General features: G+C 37.3%; 1 protein-coding gene, 1 long non-coding RNA gene and 1 other non-coding gene across 3 annotated transcripts in view; 1 reads left to right on the top strand and 2 right to left on the bottom strand.

Annotated features, from left to right (window-relative positions):
- Window positions 1-11,949: 11,949 nt before the first annotated feature.
- Window positions 11,950-12,038, bottom strand: LOC138759730 (small Cajal body-specific RNA 18). Its single transcript, XR_011355058.1, has one exon. It is a non-coding gene; the product is annotated as a small Cajal body-specific RNA 18 (non-coding RNA).
- A 954-nt stretch (window positions 12,039-12,992) lies between these two features.
- LOC138757105 (uncharacterized) lies at window positions 12,993-18,715 on the bottom strand. Its single transcript, XR_011353347.1, has 3 exons — window positions 18,595-18,715; window positions 16,756-16,822; window positions 12,993-13,702 (listed from the first exon to the last, which is right to left on the bottom strand). It is a non-coding gene; the product is annotated as an uncharacterized lncRNA (long non-coding RNA).
- Window positions 13,107-23,497, top strand: part of acaa2 (acetyl-CoA acyltransferase 2) — a 60,103-nt gene continuing 49,712 nt past the window's right edge. The window contains exon 1 of the mRNA XM_069923883.1: window positions 13,107-13,212. Coding sequence (XP_069779984.1) covers window positions 13,197-13,212 — 16 coding nt within the window. The 5' untranslated portion in view covers window positions 13,107-13,196. The remainder of the gene's footprint in view (window positions 13,213-23,497) is intronic.

The raw sequence follows: 23,497 nt of genomic DNA, 5'->3' as shown, positions 1-23,497 counted from the left end.
GTCGTTAATCCCACTACACAAGTTATCAAAGTTAAACAAAATCTTGCTTGACTAGTGATAAGAAGGACCCGCATTTTCAAATCCCTCACACAAAGCTTGGGAGTATCAGTTCCACTACCCACATCTCTTTGGGAATATGCATCTTTTCAGATTTTCAGATTTATCATCAGAATACGTACATGACATTCACATACAACTGAGATTCCTTTTTCCCGAGGACACGGCAGAATTACCATTAATTGGTAGTGCAAAAAATAAACTGTACACAAACTGAATATGTAAACAATCAAAAGAACTGTAAACAGATACCAAATGTAAACAGACTATGTAATACAAAGAGAGCAAAGAAAATCAATAAAGTGCACAAGTAAGAGTCCTTAAGTGAGTCCCTGATTGAGTTTGTTGTTGAGGAGTCTAATGGTAGAGGGGTAGCAGCTGTTCTTGAACCTGTTAGTGCGATTCTTGTAGCACCTATACCTCTTTCCTGATGGCAGCAGCGAGAACAGAATGTGTGCTGGGTGGTGTGGGGTCTTTGATGATTGGGGCTAGATGTATTCAATAGTGGGGAGAGTTTTGCCTGTGATGTCCTGAGTTGTGTCCACTACCTTTTGGAGGGCTTTATGCTCATGGATATTGGTGTTCATATACCAAATTGTGATGCAGCCTGTCAGCACACTTTCCATCTGTAGAAGTCTGGTAAGGTTTCCGATTTCTTATCTAACCTTCACAAACTCCTGAGGAAGTAGAGGCACTGGCACGCTTTCTTCACGATAACATCAGTATGTTGGGTCAAGGAAAGGACCTCCAGGCAGCCCAACTTAAATTTATTAGTTCATTGATGGATTTGGTACGGCCTCCTAGTTGGGATAAAAGTGAGATGGCAAGTATTTCTGAATTTGAAATACATCAATTTTTGTTTAGGTGGAATATAAATTTGTTACAACAATATAATGTGCCTATACTAAAACATTTAATGAAGTTATGGATAAAGAAAAATAAAATGATAGGCTCTAGGGGTAAATTATTGGCTTTGACTCCGTTGTATAATAATCAACTTATTTCTTTCAATACATAATCAAAATTTATTGCATTAGAGATTTAAAGGTGTGAAAAATTTGGGAGATTGTTTTATAGAGGGTAAATTTTTATCTTTTAATCAGATGAGGGAAGATTTTGGTATTGATAAGAATTCTTTATTTCTTTATTATCAAATTCAATCTTTAGTAAAAATGTATGTTTGGTAGAGATATGATTTTACCTAAAATGACTAAATTTGAGACTTCTCTTATGAAGGTACCAGAGAAGGGTTATATTTCATTTATGTATCAAATATTACAGAATGGAATGAATAAAAAGGGTTGGGAGAGATCTAAATTTAAATGGGAAGCGGATATTGGTTTTACGTTTTCTGAAGAGGATTGGTTAGATATCTGTTATGATAGTGTAACTAGATTGATAAATGCACGTTATGCAATTATTAATTACAATTTTTACATCAATTATATTTGACACCTGAAAAATTTTAAAAATATGGTTTTAATGAATCAGATTTGTGTTTTAGATGTGGTGATACGGTTGGAACTTTTTTTTTCATGCTGTTTGGTCATGTATACATATACAATCTTTTTGGAAGAAAATTCAATTGTTTTTAGAATATCTGTATAAGCTTAAAATAGTTTTAGATCCAACAGTATTTTTATTGGGTAGTTTGCAACCTCTGAAAGGCTTGGGATTAGATAAATTCCAGTTTTCTTTTTCCGTAGCAAAAAAATGTATTGCTAGTACATGGAAAGATACAAATATGATTGATATTAATAGATGGCATAATGAGATGAAATATTGTTTAATAATGGAAAACATTACATATGTTTTGCATGATAATTATAATTGTTTTATTAATAAGTGGCTGTTATACTTGGAATATTTACATTTCAATTTATATTGATTAGATTTTAATATGTATATTTTTTCTTTTTCTTTAATATTCTTTCTTTTTTTTATGGCTCTCCTTAGGAGAGTTGGCTGAAGGGGGGGGGGGGTTCTTTTCTTTTTTTTAATATATATAAAAAAAGCATTCATGTTCATGTTTAATTTGTTTTTTGAAAAATAAATAAAGTTTTAAAAAAAAGGAAAGGTCCTCCAAGATACTGACTTATGGTACTGAAAACATCACTGATATTTTCTGCTTTTTACCTTAGGTCCCAAATGATTATGCAACTTAATTTTCCAAACTACCATCCTTTCACTTTATTCCACCTTTATTGCATTCATTAAAATCGGGACTGCTTTTCTATTTTGCCCACCTGTTTTAAACATTAACTATATTGAAATATTTAATACTCAACTTTGGTCTGCAACTCTGTCATGGCTAACAGATCGTACCCTTTTATTTCCACATGCCATTAATATGATGACAAAAAAATTCACTTTTACCTTTTTTACTGTTTTCTTGTCTGAACTTAAAAGATTTGTTGCTAAAAAAATTGCTTCTTCAATATCTGTCTTTACAGTGACACCCCTGGTAGGTTAGGAAATTACAGCAAGACTGCTCGAGAATTTTGCATCAATTCTCTCATTTGTGCCTTTTGGAAAAATCTTATCTTTTAATAAAGTTCCATGTGCTTCTCCGCGGAATCATCTAGGTTAATGAAGGAGATTGCAAATTTCAAGCGTCCCTGGACCTGAGGGCCTACATTTAACATTTTTAAATTTAAAATTAAAATGTTTACATTTTTAAATTTAGATCATAGTAACAGGCCACTTTGGCCCACTTACACCCAAGTGACCTACAATCCTCCACCACCCCAACCCCCCATACGTTTTGAAGCGTTGAATGAAATCAGAGCATCCAGAGGAAACCCGTGCAGAAACAGGGAGAATGTACAAACTCCTTACAGACAGTCCCGATCACTGGCACTATAACATTAGCGTTGTACTAACCATTCTGCCCTACAGTATTTTCTGTGAATCAAAATGTTAGTATGTTTGCACAGATTTCGATATTTCTGGATTTTCTACATTTTGGAATAATCTTTGAGAATTGGAAAGTAGCAAATATAACCCTATTATTCATTAAAAAAGGAGGGAGGAAGAAAACAGGAATGTATGATCTAATTAGAAAAATAGGCTTTTTCACATTTTTCTGTGTTCACTATAAACTATAATTTCAAGTTTCAAATGAGAATTGTGACTGAAAACTGTGAGGCCACTCTGGTTCTGTGTTAAGATAGTTGTTTCAAATGAATGTATATAAATATACATGAATGTTGGTCACCTAACTACAGGAAATTTATCTCTAAGATTAACAAGGATGTTGCTAGGACCAGAGGAACTGAGTGACAGGGAAAGGTTTTTTTTATTTTTTAAATTTTTTATTTTTCACACTTTGAACTATATTAATCAAAATACACACAAACATTTCCTTCTTGAATATACAGTGTTATTTTCTCCCCTTTTTTCCCCCCCTCCCTTCCTTCCCTCCTTCCCACCACCCTCTGAACACATTAAACGTTCAACATATACAATACATTAAACAATGTGATCACACCATGAAAATAAACAAGAAAATTGTGTCATCTACATTTACACACTGGGTCAGTTCATTTCGTCTTCTTCTCATTCTATCATTTTAGGGGGTGGAGGTCCGCAGTAGGCCCATGTTGTGTTCCATGTACGGTTCCTAAATTTGTTCAAATAATGTGACTTTATTTTTTAAATTATATGTTATTTTTTCCAATGGAATACATTTATTCATTTCCATGTACCATTGCTGTACTTTCAGGCTCTCTTCTGATTTCCAAGTTGACATTATACATTTTTTTGCTACAGCTAAGGCTATCATAATAAATCTTTTTTGCATTTCATCCAGTTTAAGGCCTAATTCATTACTTCTATATTACTTAGAAGAAAGAGCTCTGGATTTTTTGGTATGTTGCTTTTTGTGATTTTATTTAATATCTGATTTAGATCTTCCCAAAATTTTTTCACTTTCTCACATGCCCAAATTGCATGTACTGTTGTTCCCATTTCCTTCAAAAACATCTATCTGATACTGTTGGGTCCCATTTATTTAACTTTTGGGGCATGATGTATAGCCTGTGTAACCAATTATATTGTATCATGCGTAACCTCGTATTTATTGTATTTCTCATAGTTCCGGAGCATAACTTTTCCCATTTTTCATTTTTTATCTTTATGTTTAGATCTTTTTCCCACTTTTGTTTGGGTTTATAGCTTATTTCATCATTTTCTTTCTCTTGCAGCTTGATGTACATGTTTGTTATAAATCTTTTAATTATTATTGTGTCTGTAATCACATATTCAAAGCTGCTTCCTTTTGGTAGGTTTTCACTTGGTGGTATTCAAACATTGTACCATGAGTTATTGCATATTTATAGTTCATTTGTTCAAATGATAATAAATTATTTCCCAAAAAACAATTTTCTATTCTTTTAATTCCTTTTCTCTCCCATTCCCTAAAGGAAAGGTTATCTATTGTGAAAGGGATTAGTTGATTTTGCATCAATAATAATATTGGTAGTTGGTAATTTGTTTTTTTTCCTTTCTACGTGAATCTTCTTCCAAATGTTGAGTAAGTGGTGCAGTACTGGTGAACTTCTATATTGCACCAGTTTTTCATCCCACTTATATAGTATATGTTCTGGTACCTTCTCCCCTATTTTATCTAGCTCTAGCTTGGCCCAATCTGGTTTTTCCCTTGTTTGATAAAAATCTGATAGATATCTTAATTGTGCTGCTCTATAATAATTTTTAAAGTTTGGTAGCTGCAAACCACCTTGTTTGTACTCTAGTGCTATCCTCGGTTTTCCACCTTTACATAAGAATTTCCTTATTATTTTCTTTAGTTCATTGAAGAATATCTCTGTTAAAGGAATTGGTAACGATTGAAATGGATATTGTATCCTTGGGAAGATATTCATTTTAATGCAATTTACCCTTCCTATCAGTGTTAGTGGTAAATCTTTCCAATGTTCTAAGTCATCTTGTAATTTTTTCATTAATAGCTGATAATTTAATTTGTGTAAATGGCTTAAATTATCTAATCTAATACCTAGGTATCGGATTGCTTGTGTTTGCCATTTAAATGGTGATTCTTTTCTAAACTCTGTGTAATCTGCATTATTCATTGGCATCACTTCACTTTTATTTGCATTGATCTTGTACCCCGATATTTCTCCATATTCCTTCAATTTCTTATGTAATTCTTTTATTGACAATTCTGGTTCTGTTAAGTATACTATGATGTCATCTGCAAATAAACTGATTTTATATTGCTTCTCTTTTATTTTTATCCCTTTTATTTTATTTTCTGTTCTTATCAGTTCTGCCAATGGTTCTATTGCTAAAGCAAACAGTGAGGGAGATAGTGGACATCCAAGCCTAGTTGGCCTGCTTAACTTAAATTGGTTCGATATATATCCATTTACTGTCACCTTCGCCATTGGTCCCTTATGTAATGCTTTAATCCAATTAATATATTTCTCTGGTAGGTTGAACCTCTGTAGTATTTGGAATAAATAATTCCATTCTACTCTGTCAAAGGCTTTCTCTGCATCTAAGGCAACTGCCACTGTTGGCGTCTTGTTTCCTTGTACTGCATGGATTAAGTTAATGAACTGACAGATATTGCCGTTGTTCGTCTTTTCTTAATAAATCCAGTTTGATCTAGTTTTACTATTTTTGGTACACAGTTGGCCAATCTGTTTGCTAATAGTTTAGCTATTATCTTATAATCTGTGTCACGATGCTGGTGTTAGTGGATCTTTCCCTGTCTTTGGTATTACTGTAATTATTGCTGTTTTGCATGAATCTGGCATGTTTTGTGTTTCTTCAATCTGGTTCATTACTTCCAGGAGAGGAGGAATTAATAAGTCTTTAAATGTTTTATAGAATTCTATTGGGAGTCCATCTTCTCCCGGCGTTTTATTGTTTGGTAGTTTTTTTTAATATATCTTGTATTTCCTCTATTTCAAATGATTTTATTAATTTATTTTGCTCCTCTTCTTGCAATTTCGGTAGTTCGATTTTAGCTAGAAACTCATCTATTTTGTCTTCTTTCCCTTTATTCTCAGTTCAACCTAGTTGTTCGTAGAATTCCTTGAAGTTTTCATTGATCTCCGTTGGGTTATATGTAATTTGTTTGTCCTTTTTCCTTGATGCCAATACCATTCTTTTAGCTTGTTCTGTTTTAAGCTGCCAGTCTAGTATTTTGTGTATTTTTTCTCCTAGCTCATAATACTTCTGCTTTATTTTCATTATGTTCTTCTCCACCTTATACATTTGTAGAATTTCGTATTTTATTTTTTTGTCTGCCAATTCTCTTCTTTTTGTTGTATCTTCCCTTGTTGCTAGTTCTTTTTTTGTACTTACTATTTCCCTTTCCAGCTGTTCTATTTCCCAATTGTAGTCCTTTTTCATCTTAGTTACATAACTTAATATCTGCCCTCTGATGAAGGCTTTCATTGCATCCCATAATATAAATTTGTCTTTCACTGATTCCATATTTATTTCAAAGTACATTTTAATTCCTGTCTTTTAAGTAGCATGGAGTTTAATCTCCATCTATATGTTGTTGATGGGATGTCCTCCAGTTCTATTGCTAATAACAGGGGTGAGTGATCAGATAACAATCTAGCTTTATATTCCGTTTTATTAACTCTCCCTTGGATATGAGCTGACAACAGGAACAGGTCAATCCTTGAGTCTACTCGAATAATATGAGTATTCCTTTTCCTTTGGGTGCTGCCTTCTCCATATATCCAAAAGTTGCATTTCCTGCATTGATTTAACCATAACTTTGGCTACTTTGTTCTTTTTGCTAGTCTTTTGTCCAGTTTTATCCATCTTTGAATCCAAATTAAGGTTAAAGTCCCCTCCTATCAATATATTCACCAGCGTATCTACAATCTTCAAAAGAATATCTGGCATAAACTTTTGATCCTCTTCATTAGGTGCATAAATATTGACCAAATTCCAGAGTTCTGAATATATCTGACACTTTATCATTACATATCTCCCTGCTGGATCTATTATTTCCTCCTCTACTTTGATTGGTACATTTTTATTAATTAATATAGCTACACCTCTGGCTTTTGAATTATATGATGCTGCCATTACGTTTCCTACCCAGTTTCTCCTTAATTTATTGTGTTCCACTTCAGTTAGATGCATTTCCTGGATGAATGCTAATCAATTTTTTTCTTTTTTCAGTAAATTTAATAGCCTCTTCCTTTTGATTTGGTTATGTATTGTTAATATTTATAGTCATATAGTTCAACATGGACATCTCATACTCTGTTTACATCTCATTTCCACTTCCTCACCACCACCTTTCAGTGACAGGGAAAGGTTAAGCAAGTTACGACTTTAGTCCCTTCAGTGTCAAAGAATGAAAAGTAATTTGATAGAGGTACAGTATACAAAATTATTAGGGTCATAGATAGAGTAAATGTAAGCAGCCTTTTATCCACTGAGGTTAGGTGAGACAAAAATTAGAGAATATGGGTTAAGGGTGAAAGGGGAAATGTTTAAAGGGTACATTAGGGGAAACTTCATGCAGAGAGTGGTGAGAGGGTGGAATAAGCTGCCAGCTGAAGTGGTGAATGCGGGGTCAATTTTGACATTTCAAGAAAAATTTGGATAGGTACATGATGGGTGGGGCTACATGGATGGGAGGGGTATAGATGGCAGGTCATTGAGACTAGGCATAGACTAGATGTGCCAAATAGCCTGTTTCTCCACTGTAGTGCTAAATTACCCAGATCAAACGATCGTGCAAATGCCAACCCAATAAAAAGCAAGATCAAACTATGTTCCATACATACACTTTCACCTTTCAATTAGATGCATCAACTGCCTGTGTGTTCATTTTTAAAAAAAATGGTTTGCATGTGCTATCAGACAGGAATGCAAAACAAGTTTATCTTTTATGGGATACATTGCTACACTGTCAAATGTATACTGTGACAGATTAGAGATATGTTTTTGGGAGATAAATTGGGGCAGGCTTTTTTTTAGTGTAGGTCACATACAAACAGTTTAAAACAGATCTTATTTAAATTACCAGAGCTCTGCTCATGCTAGACAGACCGGCACCAAGAGCCTTTGCAGAAGCTTTGGACATTGCCCAAGAGACTTCACTAATGGATTGTTGTTTACAAAAAGGCAACAGATGAAAGAACTCATCAGTGCCACAGGCTGCATGGAGTGGAACTTGCTGTTCTAAGACAGTCATGTGGTTTTGAAGCAGAGAGTCAAACAGGCTTTTTCTCTGAGAGAGAGAGAGAGAGAGAGAGAGGGAGGGAGGGAGAATTCAGGTTTGCAGTTTTACAGTCAGTAGTAGCTGAGATTGGAATAGGACAAGCTGGAAAGCTTGTGGAAAAACCCTATTTGGATGACAGGTTGTGAGTGCTTAGTTAAGTCTGATGTTTCATTTGAAATAAGAGAAACAATAAGGCACTCTATGGTGACCTGAAAGAAAGAGGTTATCATCTGGAAAACCCTGATGGCGCAAGTTTCTTCAGCAAGATGCTGATGTGGCTGATTAAAAGGAATCAGTTTGTGTCCTGGAACAACAAATCTCTCTGTGAAAACTGACAAGAAACTTCTTGAGCGATAACCATTTATCTTTCAAGCATCAAAGCCTGGTGAACTTCATAAATATTAAATTCTGTGCTCAGTATAAGAATTGCCTGCAACCAGTAAACTTGGAGGAATGAGAAGTGAGATTGGACTGTGAATCAAAGAACTTTTCTAAACTTGCACACACATTACATACACATCCACTTAGAATTAGAAGGGGGGTAAGTTAGCTTAGTTAATAACAATAAGATAAAGTTTGATCCTGTTTTCATGTTTAAAGATAATTAAAAGCAACTTTTGTTTAAGTAGCCATTTGTCTTGGTGAACATCTATTGCTGCTGGGTTTTGGAGTCCTCTGGGACTCCAAAACACTACCAAACATATTTTAAATTAACATAAGTACATTAATTGCTCAAATAAATCCAAATCAGTGTCCCACAAGTGGTGCATGGATTGAGAACCACTGAAATAGAAATGTTGAAATGGGAAGGCATGGCAGATGCAAATTAGTGAAAGACAAAGTAGACCAAAGACTACTTTCAGAGGGGATTTAAGTACTGATGCCTTGGGTGCACTTACAGAAGGTATAGGGAAATTCAGAAGGTTGTTAGAAAGTATAATAAGCATCTTGCTTTATAAAAATGACCAGTTAACAAAAAAAAGGAAAGGAAGTCCCTACAATAAAATTAGTTAGTTGGCATTGTGATGGAATATTTGGGAATGTTTTTGGGAGATAAATTGGTAAAATTAGAGGTTACATACACACACTTTAAAACAGATCTTATTTGAAATACTGAAAAATTAATATTCAGTGACTTTACAGAAACTATGGAGATTGCTATGCATATTTCACAAATAGGTGCTAATTGAAATGATGTCATGAAATGAATGGGCTATTGTCTCTGCAAAGTGCTCACTCAGAGGTCATCGAGAGGTTATTGTTTACTAAAACAGATGGGAACAGAAGACTAACTCCTATTGTTTGCTGGAGAAAATCAGGGGTTTTGGAAGTGAGAGAGAGAAGGACATGCTGCTGGGAGTTTGAAACTCAGATAGAGAGACAGAAGGGAGTCTTTGATTGTGTGTGACACAGAAAGCTGTAACAAGCCAGGAGAAGCTTGTTGGAACTGAAACAGAAGCTCCAGAGTGGCAGATGGCTGGAAATGCTATCTGTCTGATGTTTCTCTTGGAATAAGGGAAACAGAATGGAACTCTGTGGTGGTAGCCTGAAAGAGGTTATCATCTGGAGAACCCTGATGAGGTAAGTTTCATTGGCAAGACTTTGAGGTGACTAATGGTGGTACCTCAGTTGTGGAAATCCTGGAACAACAGATATCTCTCTGCAAACCTACAAGAACCTTCCTGAGCAGTAACCATTTACCTTTCGAGCACCAAAATTGCCTGCAAGCAGAGAACTTGGAAGAATGAGAGGTGAGAATGAACTGTAAACAAAAGAACTTTCTTAAATTTAAATACACATTACATACACATGCACTTAGAATTAGAAGGGGGTTAAGTTAATAATGATAAGTTAAAGTTTGATTCTGTTTTCATGTTTAAAGATAATTAGAAACAACTTTTGTTTAAGTAACTACTTGTCGTGGTGAATAACTTTGGGCTCATAACAGCATATTAAATTACAATTCTGGGCATGACACATCAAGAAGTACGTCATAATAAGATTATCTGTGTTTCAGGGTAATATCAGTGAAAAGGAAAAAGTAATGGAAAGACTGTGAATCAGGAATTATTCCCAAAGCAAAGATCCTGGAGCCTTCATGTTGATGCAATCACAAAGAAGGCTCACCAGTGGCTATACTTTGTGAGGTGTCTGAGGTGGTTCACTATGTCACCGAATACTCTCAATAACCTCTACAGGTGTACTGTGGAGAGCATTCTGGCTGGTTGCATCACTGCCTGGTATGGAGGCAACAACTCCAGAGGGCTGTTAACTCTGCCTGTGACATCACAGGCACCAAACTTCACTCCATTGAGGAAATCCACAAGAGGCAATGTCCTAATAAAGCAGCCTCTATTCTCAAAGACCCCCACCACCCAGACCACACCCCCTTCACTCTGCTACCATCGGTAAAAAGGTACAGGAGCCTAAAGATGAGCACTCAGCGGCACAGGGACAGTTTCGCCCCCACTGACATCAGATTCCTGAACAATCAATGAGCCAAATACACTGCCTTTCTTTTCATGCACAATTTTTAAAAATTGTTGTATAAGCGGTTATGATGTTGTCACAAAACACCAAATTTCATGACTTGTTCATGACAATAAATTCTGATTCTGAGACCTAATAGTGAATTTCAAGACCATGAAATGTTTGCAAAATTATGAAGGTTTGATTTTGCAAGTAGATTTAAGTTATTTTTTAAGCTGAAAAGTGGATCAGTAACTAAGGGTTATATATTTAGAATAACAGCCAGAAGAAAAATTACAACATGTATTCTTACAGAAGTTTAGAATCTTAAGTTCAAGGTGGTGGAATCAGCTTCCAAAGACATTTCAAAAATGAATTCAATGGTAGCAGAGAGTTGGAATATAGGAATCACTCTGGTTGTTTACCAGTTGCTAATGCTCTTCCTCAGAGGTCATTTGTTTTTATGCTGCATCTTGTGCTCCTGCTTTGGCGTCCTCTACATTGGAGAGACTTGACGTAGACTGGGAGATTATTTCATTGAGCACCTTTGCCCTGTCTGGTGCAATAATGGGGACCTCTGAATGGCCAACCATTTCAATTCCAAACCCCATTCCCAGGCCACGTCTGTCCATGGCTTCTCTCACTGCCAAAATGAGGCCATCCAGAAATTGGAGGAATACCTAATATTCAATCTGGGTACTCTCCAACCAGATAGCATTAACTCTACTTCTCCAGTTCTCATTAGGACCCTCCTCTGTCTCTCTTCTGTCTCCTTCCTCCAGCTCCCTACCCCCTCCTTTTCCATCCAAAGAACTACCTCCTCCCCTACCATCTCTCATTTTTTTTCTCATGCCCTCCTCCCATGATTTCTTGCCTGTTGGCCTGTGCTCCTCCCCGCCCATTCTTCCCTCCTCTACTATCCTCCCCCAACCTTTTTTAAACAAGCATCTGCCCGATTTCTGTCATAGCTTGAAGGGCTCAGACCTGAAATGTTGCTTATATATCTTTGCTTCCTATGGATGGATGCTGCATGACCTGCTGAGTTTCTCCAGCACTTTTGTGTATTGCGATTTCTAACTTCCCCAATTTCTTCAAACTGCTCTCAATCTCATCAGGACCGCGGAGTCGTCAGCATTTTCTGTATTTGTCATATCTCCAACATCATGTTTTCATTTTTCAGTCCCATATATTTAATTGAATGGCCTCAGATATTTTTCCAAGCACTAATTCCATCAGTTTAGTTCATAATGGAACTCAGATTGCGCAGTGGGCTAATCATCATTGACCATTTTCAATGTTAAGACACCTACCTTGCTAAATGTAAAATACCCGAAGTGCACATACACACAATAGACGCCTGGTTCAAAATCTAGACCTTTAATTTTTAAAAAAAGCTGGTGGCCCGTCTAATATATACTAGCTGTCTGATCAATCTCCTTCACCCCTTATTTCCCTGTAAACTTTTCTCTCTCGCATGTCCATTAACTCTACCTGACTCTTAACTCCATGTACAAGAAGTAATTTGCAGAAACCAATTCACCCACTGGCACACCTAAGATGTGGAAGGAAACTGAAGCAGACAGGAAATCCTTAGGGTCCAGACAACTTGCAACTTAGTCACTGACTGCAGGTTCCTTCGCACAGAAGTGAAACACGAAAGACTTGCAGGCGCTGAGATTGTTGTAAAAACACACAAATCCTAGAGGAACTCACAGGAAACAAGGAGCTTAAACCCAGAAACTAACTCTCTACTTTCTTCGCTAAACTACTGTTACATTTCTACAAAGATAAGGAAAGGATGCGAGTTAAAGAGCTGCAGAGAGTGAACACATTTGTCCCATCGCCAAAAATGACTTGAATCATCTCAGGCTCCCAACACAGGGCCCGATCATATAAGGAAAATGTTCACGTTCACTTGGGTGAGGATTCGAACTTCGTTCAATCAACTCTAAGGATCAGAACTGACCCGTTTCAGTATGAATCCATTTCCTCATTGAGAAACATTGACTCGGCTTCTCTCAGGTCACCACCTGCATGGAAAAGATCACGGACCAAACCCCTCTCCCCTGCCGCTCGTCCCACACAACAGCATCATGCGCAGCCGCAGAGAACGATAGACCCGCCCTTCAGGCCTCTATTGATTGGTTAAAGGTGGGACCAATCAGGGTCAAGCATGCTTAGCAGATCATTATTTGCCATCTGAATCAGAACTTTCGTCAAAATCTTTATTTCGTTTCACAGAAAATTAATTGAATTGTTTACAACCCATAAAACAACGTTTATTTTTTTTAGTAATATTCTATATTTTTTTCACTGCAAAGAAAGGGTTGAAATTGTCAGTGGGGGATGAATTGAATGTGGTGCCCAGAATGGAGAGTTTGAAGTGGTGCTGGAGCCCGAGGTCCTAATTGAACGCCGCGGTAACATCTGTAGGAGTGATTCTACAATGTCTTTACTTAGAGGTTTGTCTGCCGTTCTCTTTAACCTTTATAGACTTGTTCGGTGATAAACATGCAAAATTAAACCTCACTCTACATTGTTGTTTAAAAATAAGTTGTCGATTGGGGCAAACAGAAGTTGACAAGAGTTAGCGCTGGGTGTGAGCCTTGTACTTTGAACTCTGCCGGGCTGGGCTACATTCAAACTTTTGCGGTGGATGAAGAGTTAAAGTTTGAAAAAGTTAGGATGCCATTGTCAGTTTGGTAGACATGGGATATTGGGAGCCATGTTTAAAATAGTGTGGTGGACAGTGTGATCCAGTCATTGGGCTGTATATCGTAAAGCTACAATGCTGCAGAAACTCAGCAAGTCAAACAACGAAGATAAGGAAACCTAACCAATGTTTCAGGCTTCAATCCTTCATTAAGAGATGGACGAAATGTGCCTTAATTCTTTTCACATAACAAAAGTCCATCTTCTCTGAAATCTCTTGGTAAATGACTTCTGCATTCTCTATAAAAGGAATATTCTGAATATAACAACCACTTATTAATAAAAAAAATGATAATTATCACGCGAAACATATGTAATTTTTTCCATTATTAAACAATATCTCATTTCAATCATACTTGTATCTTTCCATGTACTAGCAATACATTTTTTCACTACAGATAAAGCTAAATATACAAAAGCAAGTTGAAACTTATCTAATCCCAAGCCTTTCAGAGGTTGCAAACTACCCAATAAAAATACTGTCGGATCTAAAAGTATTTTAATCTTGTACAGGTATTCTAAAAACAATTGAATTTTCTTCCAAAATGATTGTATATGTATACATAACCAAACAGCATGAAAAAAAGTTCTAACTGTATTACCACATCTAAAACACAAATCTGATTCATGAAAACCATACTTTTTTAATTTTTCAGGTGTTAAGTATAATTGATGTAGAAAATTATAGTTAATCATTGCGTAACATGCATTTATCAATCTAGTTATATTATCATAACCGATCATCCTCGGAAAAAATAAAACCAGTATCCGCTTCCCATTTACTTTTAGATCTACCCCAACCCTTTTTATCCATACCATCTTGTAATATTTGATACATAGATGAAATATAACCCTTCTCTGGTACCTTCATAAGAAAAGTCTCAAATTTAGTCATTTCAGATAAAATCATATCTCTACCAAACATACTTTTTACCAAAGATCGAATTTGATAATAGAGAAACAAAGAGTTCTTATCAATACCAAAACTGTCCCTCATCTGATTAAAAGATAAAAATTTACCCTCTATAAAACAATCTCCCAAATTTTTCACACTTTTAAATCTCCAATGCAATAAACTTCAATTATGTATTGAAAAATAAATAAGTTGATTATTATACAACAGAGTCAAAGCCAATAATTTACCCCTAGAGCCTATCGTTTTATTTTTCTTTATCCATAACTTCATTAAATGTTTTAGTATAGGCACATTATATTGTTGTAACAAATTTATATTCCATCTAAACAAAAATTGATGTACTTCAAATTCAGAAATATTTACCATCTCAATTTTGGCCCAACTAGGAGGCTGTACCAAATCCATCAATGAACTAATAAATTTAAGTTGGGCTGCTTCATAATAATTTTGAAAATGTGGTAAACGTAATCCCCCTAACTCATATTTCCAAGTTAATTTATTCAAAGCTACTCTCGAAAATTTACCTCTCCATAAAAACTCCCGAACCATTTTATTCAAGTCTCGAAAAAAAATATTATCAAGTAAATACGGAATAGATTGAAACAAATATTGTATACATGAAAAAATATTCATCTTAATTATATTTATTCTACCCAATAAATTAATAGGTAAATCTTTCCATTTAATCAAATCAGTTTTAATTTTTTAAATTAACGGAACATAATTTAATTTATATAAAGATTGATAATTGACATCCAAAATTATACCCAGATATTTAATTCTATCAGTCCATTTCTAATTAATAATATTCTTATAAACTGAATATTCTCCTTCACTTACTGGTAAGATTTCACTTTTTTCCCAATTAACTTTATATCCAGAAAGACATCCATATCGTATTAAACACTCCTTCAAGTGCAAAAGTGACTGAGCTGGGTTTGTTAAATACACCAATACATCATCAGCAAATAAATTAATTTTATACTCCTCATCTAAAACTTTCATACCTTGTATCTGTGTATTTTGTCTTATCAACTGTGCTAAAGGTTCAATCACTAACACAAACAAAGGTGGTGATAAAGGACAACCTTGACAAGTTGATCGAGTTAACTTAAAAGATTCCAAAATTAAACCATTCATCAATACTCTAGCTACTGGTTTACTATATAGAGCCCTAATCCAACCAATAAAAAAAAGAACCAAACTTAAATTTCTCCAAAACTTTAAACAAAAAATTCCATTCAACTCCGTCAAATGCTTTTTCTGCATCTAAAGATATCACCATCGGGTGATCTGAAGATTGTCAAAATCAATTAATCAAACTAATCACACGCAAAATATTATCTGAAACATATCTATTCTTTATAAAACTTGTTTGATCCATATGAATCAACTTAGGTAAAAATTTAGCCAATCTATTCACTAATATTTTATAATCTACATTTAACAACGAAATTGGTCTATATGAAGATACTTTCAAAGGATCTCTCTTTTTTTGGAATTACTGTAATTAAAGCACTAGAACAAGACTCAGGTAATTCATAATGTTCTCCAACTTGACGTAATATATCCCCAAACACTGTAGATAAATCATCATAAAAAAATTTATAAAATTCAACCGAAAATCCATCATCACCAGGCGATTTACCATTCGGCATTTCCATCATAGCCATTTTAATTTCCAAATCAGTAAATGGTTTTTCTAACTCCTGTATATCTGCATCCTCTAATATCGGTAAATTCAACTGTGATTTTAAAAAAAGATCAATCGATCCAATTCCTTGTTTTCCTTCAGATGTATATAACTTTTTATAAAATGAACAAAATTCATCATTAATCTCACAAGGTTTATAAGTAATAAGCGAATTCCATCTAACAGCATTAATAGTCCTCGAAATCTGTTCTTTCTTTAATTGCCACGCCAATACCTTACGTGCTTTCTCTCTCCATTCATAATACTGTTGTTTAGTCCTATTAATCACAGATTCAAATTGATAAGATTGCAAAGTATTATATTCCAATTTCATCCTAGATAATTCTATTTTCTGATCTTCTGTAGCATCTTTCTGGAATTTCTTTTCTAACTCATCAATCCGTTTCTCTAATTCAAGACTCTGATTTAATCGATTCTTTTTTTATTTTAGAAGTATAACTAATTATTTGTCCTCAAATAAGCTTTCATAGCATCCCATAATACAAACTTACTTTGAACAGAATTAGAATTTTCTTTAAAAAAAATTAATTTGTTTTTTCAAAAAATCAATAAATTCCATATTTTTTAACAACATTGTATTAAACCTCCAACGATAGGCCACTTGAATTTTCTCAGAAGTTGCATATGTAAAATATAACAAAGAATGATCTGAAATCACCCTACTTTTATATTCCGCTTGTTGTATTTTCCCGATACTAAAAAGAAGTCAATCCTTGAAAACGATTCATGTCTAGATGAATAAAAAGAGAAATTTTTCTCTGTCAGATTAAGACGTCTCCAAATATCTACTAAATTAAGATCTTTCATCAACGTTTGAACCTGAACTGCCATCTTAGATTTCTTAACTTTCTTCAGAGATTTATCTAATAAAAGTTCCAAAACACAATTAAAATCACCACCAACTAAAATATTATCATTAGCCTGACCCAAACATGCATCTGAAATAAATATTTCATCATCTACATTTGGGGCATAAATATTAAGTAAAGTATGACAATGGCTCTGTATACGTTAATCTTTGTGAGGTTTTTCAGTTGGTTGTTTTTCCAGACTCTTTTGTGCAGTCTTCCAAAGGCGCTATTTGCCTTGGCGAGTCTGTTGTCTCTCTCGTTGTCGATCCTTGCATCCGGTGAAATGGTGCAGCCGAGATAGGTAAACTGGTTGACCGTTTTGAGTTTTGTGTGCCCGATGGAGATGTGGGGGGGCTGGTAGTCATGGTGGAGAGCTGGCTGATGGAGGAACTCAGTTTTCTTCATCAGGGGTCCTCTACCGGCATCACCTACGGCTCCTAGAACGCTTCCACCAGCGTTGTCTCCGCTCCATCCTCAACATTCATTGGAGCGACTTCATCTCCAACATCGAAGTACTCAAGATGGCGGAGGCCGACAGCATCGAATCCACGCTGCTGAAGATCCAACTGCGCTGGGTAGGTCACGTCTCCAGAATGGAGGACCATCGCCTTTCCAAGATCGTGTTATATGGCGAGCTCTCCACTGGCCACCGAGACAGAGGTGCACCAAAGAAGAGGTACAAGGACTGCCTAAAGAAATCTCTTGGTGCCTGCCACATTGACCACCGCCAGTGGGCTGATATCGCCTCAAACCGTGCATCTTGGCGCCTCACAGTTCGGCAGGCAGCAACCTCCTTTGAAGAAGACCGCAGAGCCCACCGCACTGACAAAAGACAAAGGAGGAAAAACCCAACACCCAACCCCAACCAACCAATTTTCCCTTGCAACCGCTGCAACCGTGTTTGCCTGTCCCGCATCGGACTTGTCAGCCACAAACATGCCTGCAGCTGATGTGGACATTATCCCTCCATAAATCTTTGTCCGCGAAGCCAAGCCAAAGAAAATTAAATAAAGTCAAAATTCACTAAAAATCTTACAATTCAATTTAAGAATACATCGTGCCTTTTCCTCCATTGATTGTAATTCAAAAGATAAATTTTTATGTATCAAGATTGCTACGCCTTTAGCCCTAGAATTAAATGAAGAAGAATATACATGCCCAACCCAGTCCCTCTTTAATTTCATACTTTCCTTCACATTCAAATGTGTTTGTTGTAAAAAGGCAATATCAATTTTCATTTTCTTAATATACGCCAAGACTCACTTACGCTTAATCCTCGAACATTAAAAGTAGCAAACCTCAACTTTCACTTATCTACTATTATTACTAAATACCAATAATATCTTTATATGAAAACTCAAATCAACGTATTTAGGCCCTCCAATAGGAAAAAAAATCACAAATTTAAAGCTAACTAAAATTAAAAAAAGAAAATCCCCCCCAAAAAAAACTACCAAAAGGTAGTAATTCCTAAAAAAAAATTGGGTGTGGGTCACCCACCAGTGGCTGATGACTAGTAAAGAACTTAGAGCAAATCTCTCCCTCCCCAGCCAAAGAATGAATAACATCAAAATATCATAATAACAAAAAAAATAGAGTAAGAAAAAGAAAATTCTTCTTTTCATCCAAGAGATTCCAATCTCGGAGATACCATTTCAGAAGAGGTTGGACTCTTTCCATTCCGTTTTTTCCCATTTCTGCCATTTCTTCCGTTTCCAGAACAACCAGATTTTTCTTTAGGAGACAATGGTGGACTACATCTTTGTCCTCTTATATCTGGCAATGAATCAGCAAAAATCATTGTTTCACGATCATTCACAAAAAAACGAAATTGATAGTCTCCATAAAATACCTTCAACACTGCTGGGTAGCGAAAAGTGGACTTATAACCTTTACGCCACAAAACTTCTTTAACTGGATTAAATTGATGTTGACGTTGAATGACCTCTTGACTCAAATCAGGATTTTAAAAAAACTTTGCTATTCTGAATCAATAACGGAGTTTGTCGTTGTCTCGCATTTTGCACTGCTAGTCGAAGCATTGCTTCTCTCTCCAAATAATTCAAACATCAAATTGTTACCAGTCTCGGTGGTTGACCAGCTGAGGGTGTTTTTCTTCGAGCTCTATGGGCTCTTTCCAGTACCAAGCCTCCAGAAAAAAATTCTTGCCCTAATACTTATGGGAGCCAGTCTTTAAAAAAAAACAAAGAGGATCTTGTCCTTCTATACCTTCTGGCAAACCAACGATTTTCACATTCCTTCTTCTTTGATTCTCCAAGTAGTCTATTTTCCTCTCTAACTCCTTCTCGCGTTCTCCCAATTCTGTGACTGATTTTTCAACCTTCAATACTTTTTCTGTGTTAGAAGGCACTTGTTGTTTACAATCCAAAAAAGCAGTCTGAAATTTTTTAAATTCTTCATAAAATGCATCCACACGTGCTTTAACTATATTCAATTCTGAACTTATCATTTGAACCATCTCATTCATTAGAGGCCCCAAATCCTCAGCACTTCAAAAATGTAACTTCTTCTGCACTTGAGGTTTAATCTTTTTACCATTAATGGCCATAATAGTTCCTTAATACTTTAAACTAAAATTTAAAAAGTTTAAACTTGAAAACAAAGGGTTAAAAAAACGGGTACTTAAAAGTCTGGCCAGAGAGGTCGAGATTACACATCTAGACTCTATGCCATCTTGCCACAACCCCCCCCCCATCCTGTAGTAATTTATGTCAGTCTTCTATACTATCCACACCACCAACCTTCATGGATTGTGTATTGCAATGTTTGTGTGCATTACATGACACAACTTGTATGGATTAAAAAATTGTAAAGGATAACACAGGGATTGCAACGTTTTTTTTTCCTTCCAAATCCTTTGGGCATCTGGCAGATAAAGCATAGATGTTCATTCAAGAGCTGGTTATTAGGCTTCTGGAGGAGGGATGGAATGCATTCCCCAGTCCACATCAACAGTGTTGAGGTGGAGAAAGTAGACAGTTTTATGTTTCTAGGGCAGTGGTTCTCAACCTTTTTCTTTCCACTCACGTACCACTTTAAGTATTCCCTTTGCCATAGTTGTTCTGTGATTAGTAAGGGATTGCTTAAGATGGTATGTGGGCGGAAAGAAAAAGTTTGAAAACCACTGTTTTAATTGTACCTAATTGACTCGTTATGTGCACCGTTTCTTAACTCCAAAGGAAATGGACCAAGGACAATTTTTCTCAAGCAGAATATTTCAGTAACAATTGGATCTAGAGCAGTGATTCTCAACCTTTCCTTCCACTCACATACCACCTTAAGCAATCCCTTACCGATGGCATAGGGATTACTTAAGGTGGTATGAGAGTGAAAAGAAAAAGATTGAGGACCACTGTAGGGGTAAACATCTTCTGTTGATGCAATGGGCAAGAAAGTGCACCAGTGTCTCTACTTCTTCAGAAGCCTGAGGAAATTTGTCACATATCTAACATCGCTTTATAGCTTCTACAGGTGCACCATTGAAAAAATTTTATCAGGGTGAATTACTGCATGGTATAGGAACTGCTTCACCCAAGAATACAAAAAAACTGCAGTGGTTGTGAATGAGGTTTAGAACATCATACATATTCCCCTCCCCACCATCGATTCCATCTACAACTCGCACTTCCTTGGTAAAACAGCCAACACATTAAAAGATTCTTGCCACCCCGACCACAATCTTTTCACCCATCTCCTGTCAGGAAGAAGATTCATAAGTGTGAGATCCCGCACCACTGGATTAAAGGACTGGTTTCTTTCCGCTGTCTTCAGTCTCCTGAATGAATCCCAAAATAGTGAAATTATTACTCTGTACCAAATGATCTCTTTGTAACTTTGCATTTTTTGTTATATTATGTATGAGATGACCACTGGTCTACTCACAAAACAACCTCTCTCACTGCAATTTTGATACATGGTGACAATAAACTTGAAATTAAATTTAGTAGCAGAGCATGGGCACTCCTGCAGAAGCAGACCTTCATAACACAATAATTTGTTTCCTCATTCAGGTAGCCTACCTGAACAGGACCCAGACAATGGAATCTGGTCCTGGCACGTTCATTCAAATGGGTCCTTGGTTTAGCTGGAGACAGCTTTGTGTCAGGCAAACTGAATCCATACTCCCCCTACCTACTATCCAGTAGCAGACAATTATAGCCACTCTGGCCCCCATTGAAGCCTTGAGTTACACCTGTCTCCATCATCAACAGTTGGCCTGTTCTTCTACAAAATACACCTGAATGCTTATTCTTGGGCCCGATGTGCAATTAAGCAAAATATTTATTGGCCAACTTAAAAGCTTGTGCATGTGCCAATGAATTCTTGGTCCTTTTCATCTCAGTTTTCTCACCCTTTTACAAACAATTGGCATGGAGCAAAATGTTTGTTCTGATATTTGACATTTAAAAAAATTTGTTTCTGTCTGTAGCTGCCTTAAAAATAATTAGTAATACAATAAAACCAGCAACTTGTGTAACAGTTGAGCTACAGTTCTTCAGTGCAGTATTCTCTATTAGAATAAAAATGTTAAAATTGTTCAAGTCAAGTTTATTATTATTTGATTGTACCTATTGTAAGGTAAAAACATCATGAGTTGGGACCGGAGAAGGAGTCACCCAGTACTAAGGAGTAACAGGAATGCAGGTGTGACCTTGTACGCTCAAGATAAGTTTGGCAATAACAAGCTGATGAGCAGCAGACTAACAGAGAAGGGTAGCAACAGCTTATTCATTGGACAATGTTTTCTTTTCTTTGGCTTGGCTTCGCGGACGAAGATTTATGGAGGGGGTAAAAAGTCCACGTCAGCTGCAGGCTCGTTTGTGGCTGACCAGTCCGATGCGGGACAGGCAGACACGATTGCAGCGGTTGCAAGGGAAAATTGGTTGGTTGGGGTTGGGTGTTGGGTTTTTCCTCCTTTGCCTTTTGTCAGTGAGGTGGGCTCTGCGGTCTTCTTCAAAGGAGGCTGCTGCCCGCCAAACTGTGAGGCGCCAAGATGCACGGTTTGAGGCGTTATCAGCCCACTGGCGGTGGTCAATGTGGCAGGCACCAAGAGATTTCTTTAGGCAGTCCTTGTACCTTTTCTTTGGTGCACCTCTGTCACGGTGGCCAGTGGAGAGCTCGCCATATAATACGATCTTGGGAAGGCGATGGTCCTCCATTCTGGAGACGTGACCCATCCAGCGCAGCTGGATCTTCAGCAGCGTGGACTCGATGCAGTCGACCTCTGCCATCTCGAGTACCTCGACGTTAGGGGTGTGAGCGCTCCAATGGATGTTGAGGATGGAGCGGAGACAACGCTGGTGGAAGCGTTCTAGGAGCCGTAGGTGGTGCCGGTAGAGGACCCATGATTCGGAGCCGAACAGGAGTGTGGGTATGACAACGGCTCTGTATACGCTTATCTTTGTGAGGTTTTTCAGTTGGTTGTTTTTCCAGACTCTTTTGTGTAGTCTTCCAAAGGCGCTATTTGCCTTGGCGAGTCTGTTGTCTATCTCATTGTCGATCCTTGCATCTGATGAAATGGTGCAGCCGAGATAGGTAAACTGGTTGACCGTTTTGAGTTTTGTGTGCCCAATGGAGATGTGGGGGGGCTGGTAGTCATGGTGGGGAGCTGGCTGATGGAGGACCTCAGTTTTCTTCAGGCTGACTTCCAGGCCAAACATTTTGGCAGTTTCCGCAAAGCAGGACGTCAAGCGCTGAAGAGCTGGCTCTGAATGGGCAACTAAAGCGGCATCATCTGCAAAGAGTAGTTCACGGACAAGTTTCTCTTGTGTCTTGGTGTGAGCTTGCAGGCGCCTCAGATTGAAGAGACTGCAGGTCCACGTCCTCCCCCTCCACGTCCTCCCCCTCCACGTCCTCCCCCTCCACGTCCTCCCCCTCCACGTCCTCCCCCTCCACGTCCTCCCCCTCCACGTCCTCCCCCTCAAAAGATGCTCACAAACTCAAGCTAGCATGCTGGAACATCAGAACCATGCTAGACAAGACTGACAGCCACCGACCTGAACGTCGGTCTGCCCTCATTGCACATGAACTCCTCAGACTTGACATCGACATAGCCGCTCTCAGTGAAGTCCGCCTGGCAGATGTAGGCAGCCTCCAAGAACGCGGCGCGGGCTACACACTCTACTGGTCTGGCAAGCCTTCGGATGAACGACGCCTATCTGGTGTAGGCTTCATGGTCAAGAGCTTCATTGCCTCCAAACTCGAAAACCTTCCGACAGGCCTCTCGGACCGAATCATGTCCATGCGACTCCCACTTCAAAACAAGCGTCACATCACCCTCATCAGTGTCTATGCTCCAACCCTCCAGGCGGAACCAGCAGAAAAGAACAAGTTCTACACCGACCTGCGCAACCTCATCCAACGTACCCCTACAGCCGACAAGGTTGTCATCCTGGGCGACTTCAACGCTCGTGTCGGCAAAGACTCAGAAACCTGGCCAGGAATCCTGGGCAAGCATGGCGTCGGCAAGTGCAACGACAATGGGCGCCTCCTGTTGGAGCTCTGCGCAGAACAGCGGCTTGTCATTACAAACA

This window comes from Narcine bancroftii, chromosome 3 (assembly GCF_036971445.1).
Source record: "Narcine bancroftii isolate sNarBan1 chromosome 3, sNarBan1.hap1, whole genome shotgun sequence".
Taxonomy (NCBI): domain Eukaryota; kingdom Metazoa; phylum Chordata; class Chondrichthyes; order Torpediniformes; family Narcinidae; genus Narcine; species Narcine bancroftii.
This window is presented reverse-complemented; position numbering and strand designations above follow the sequence as displayed.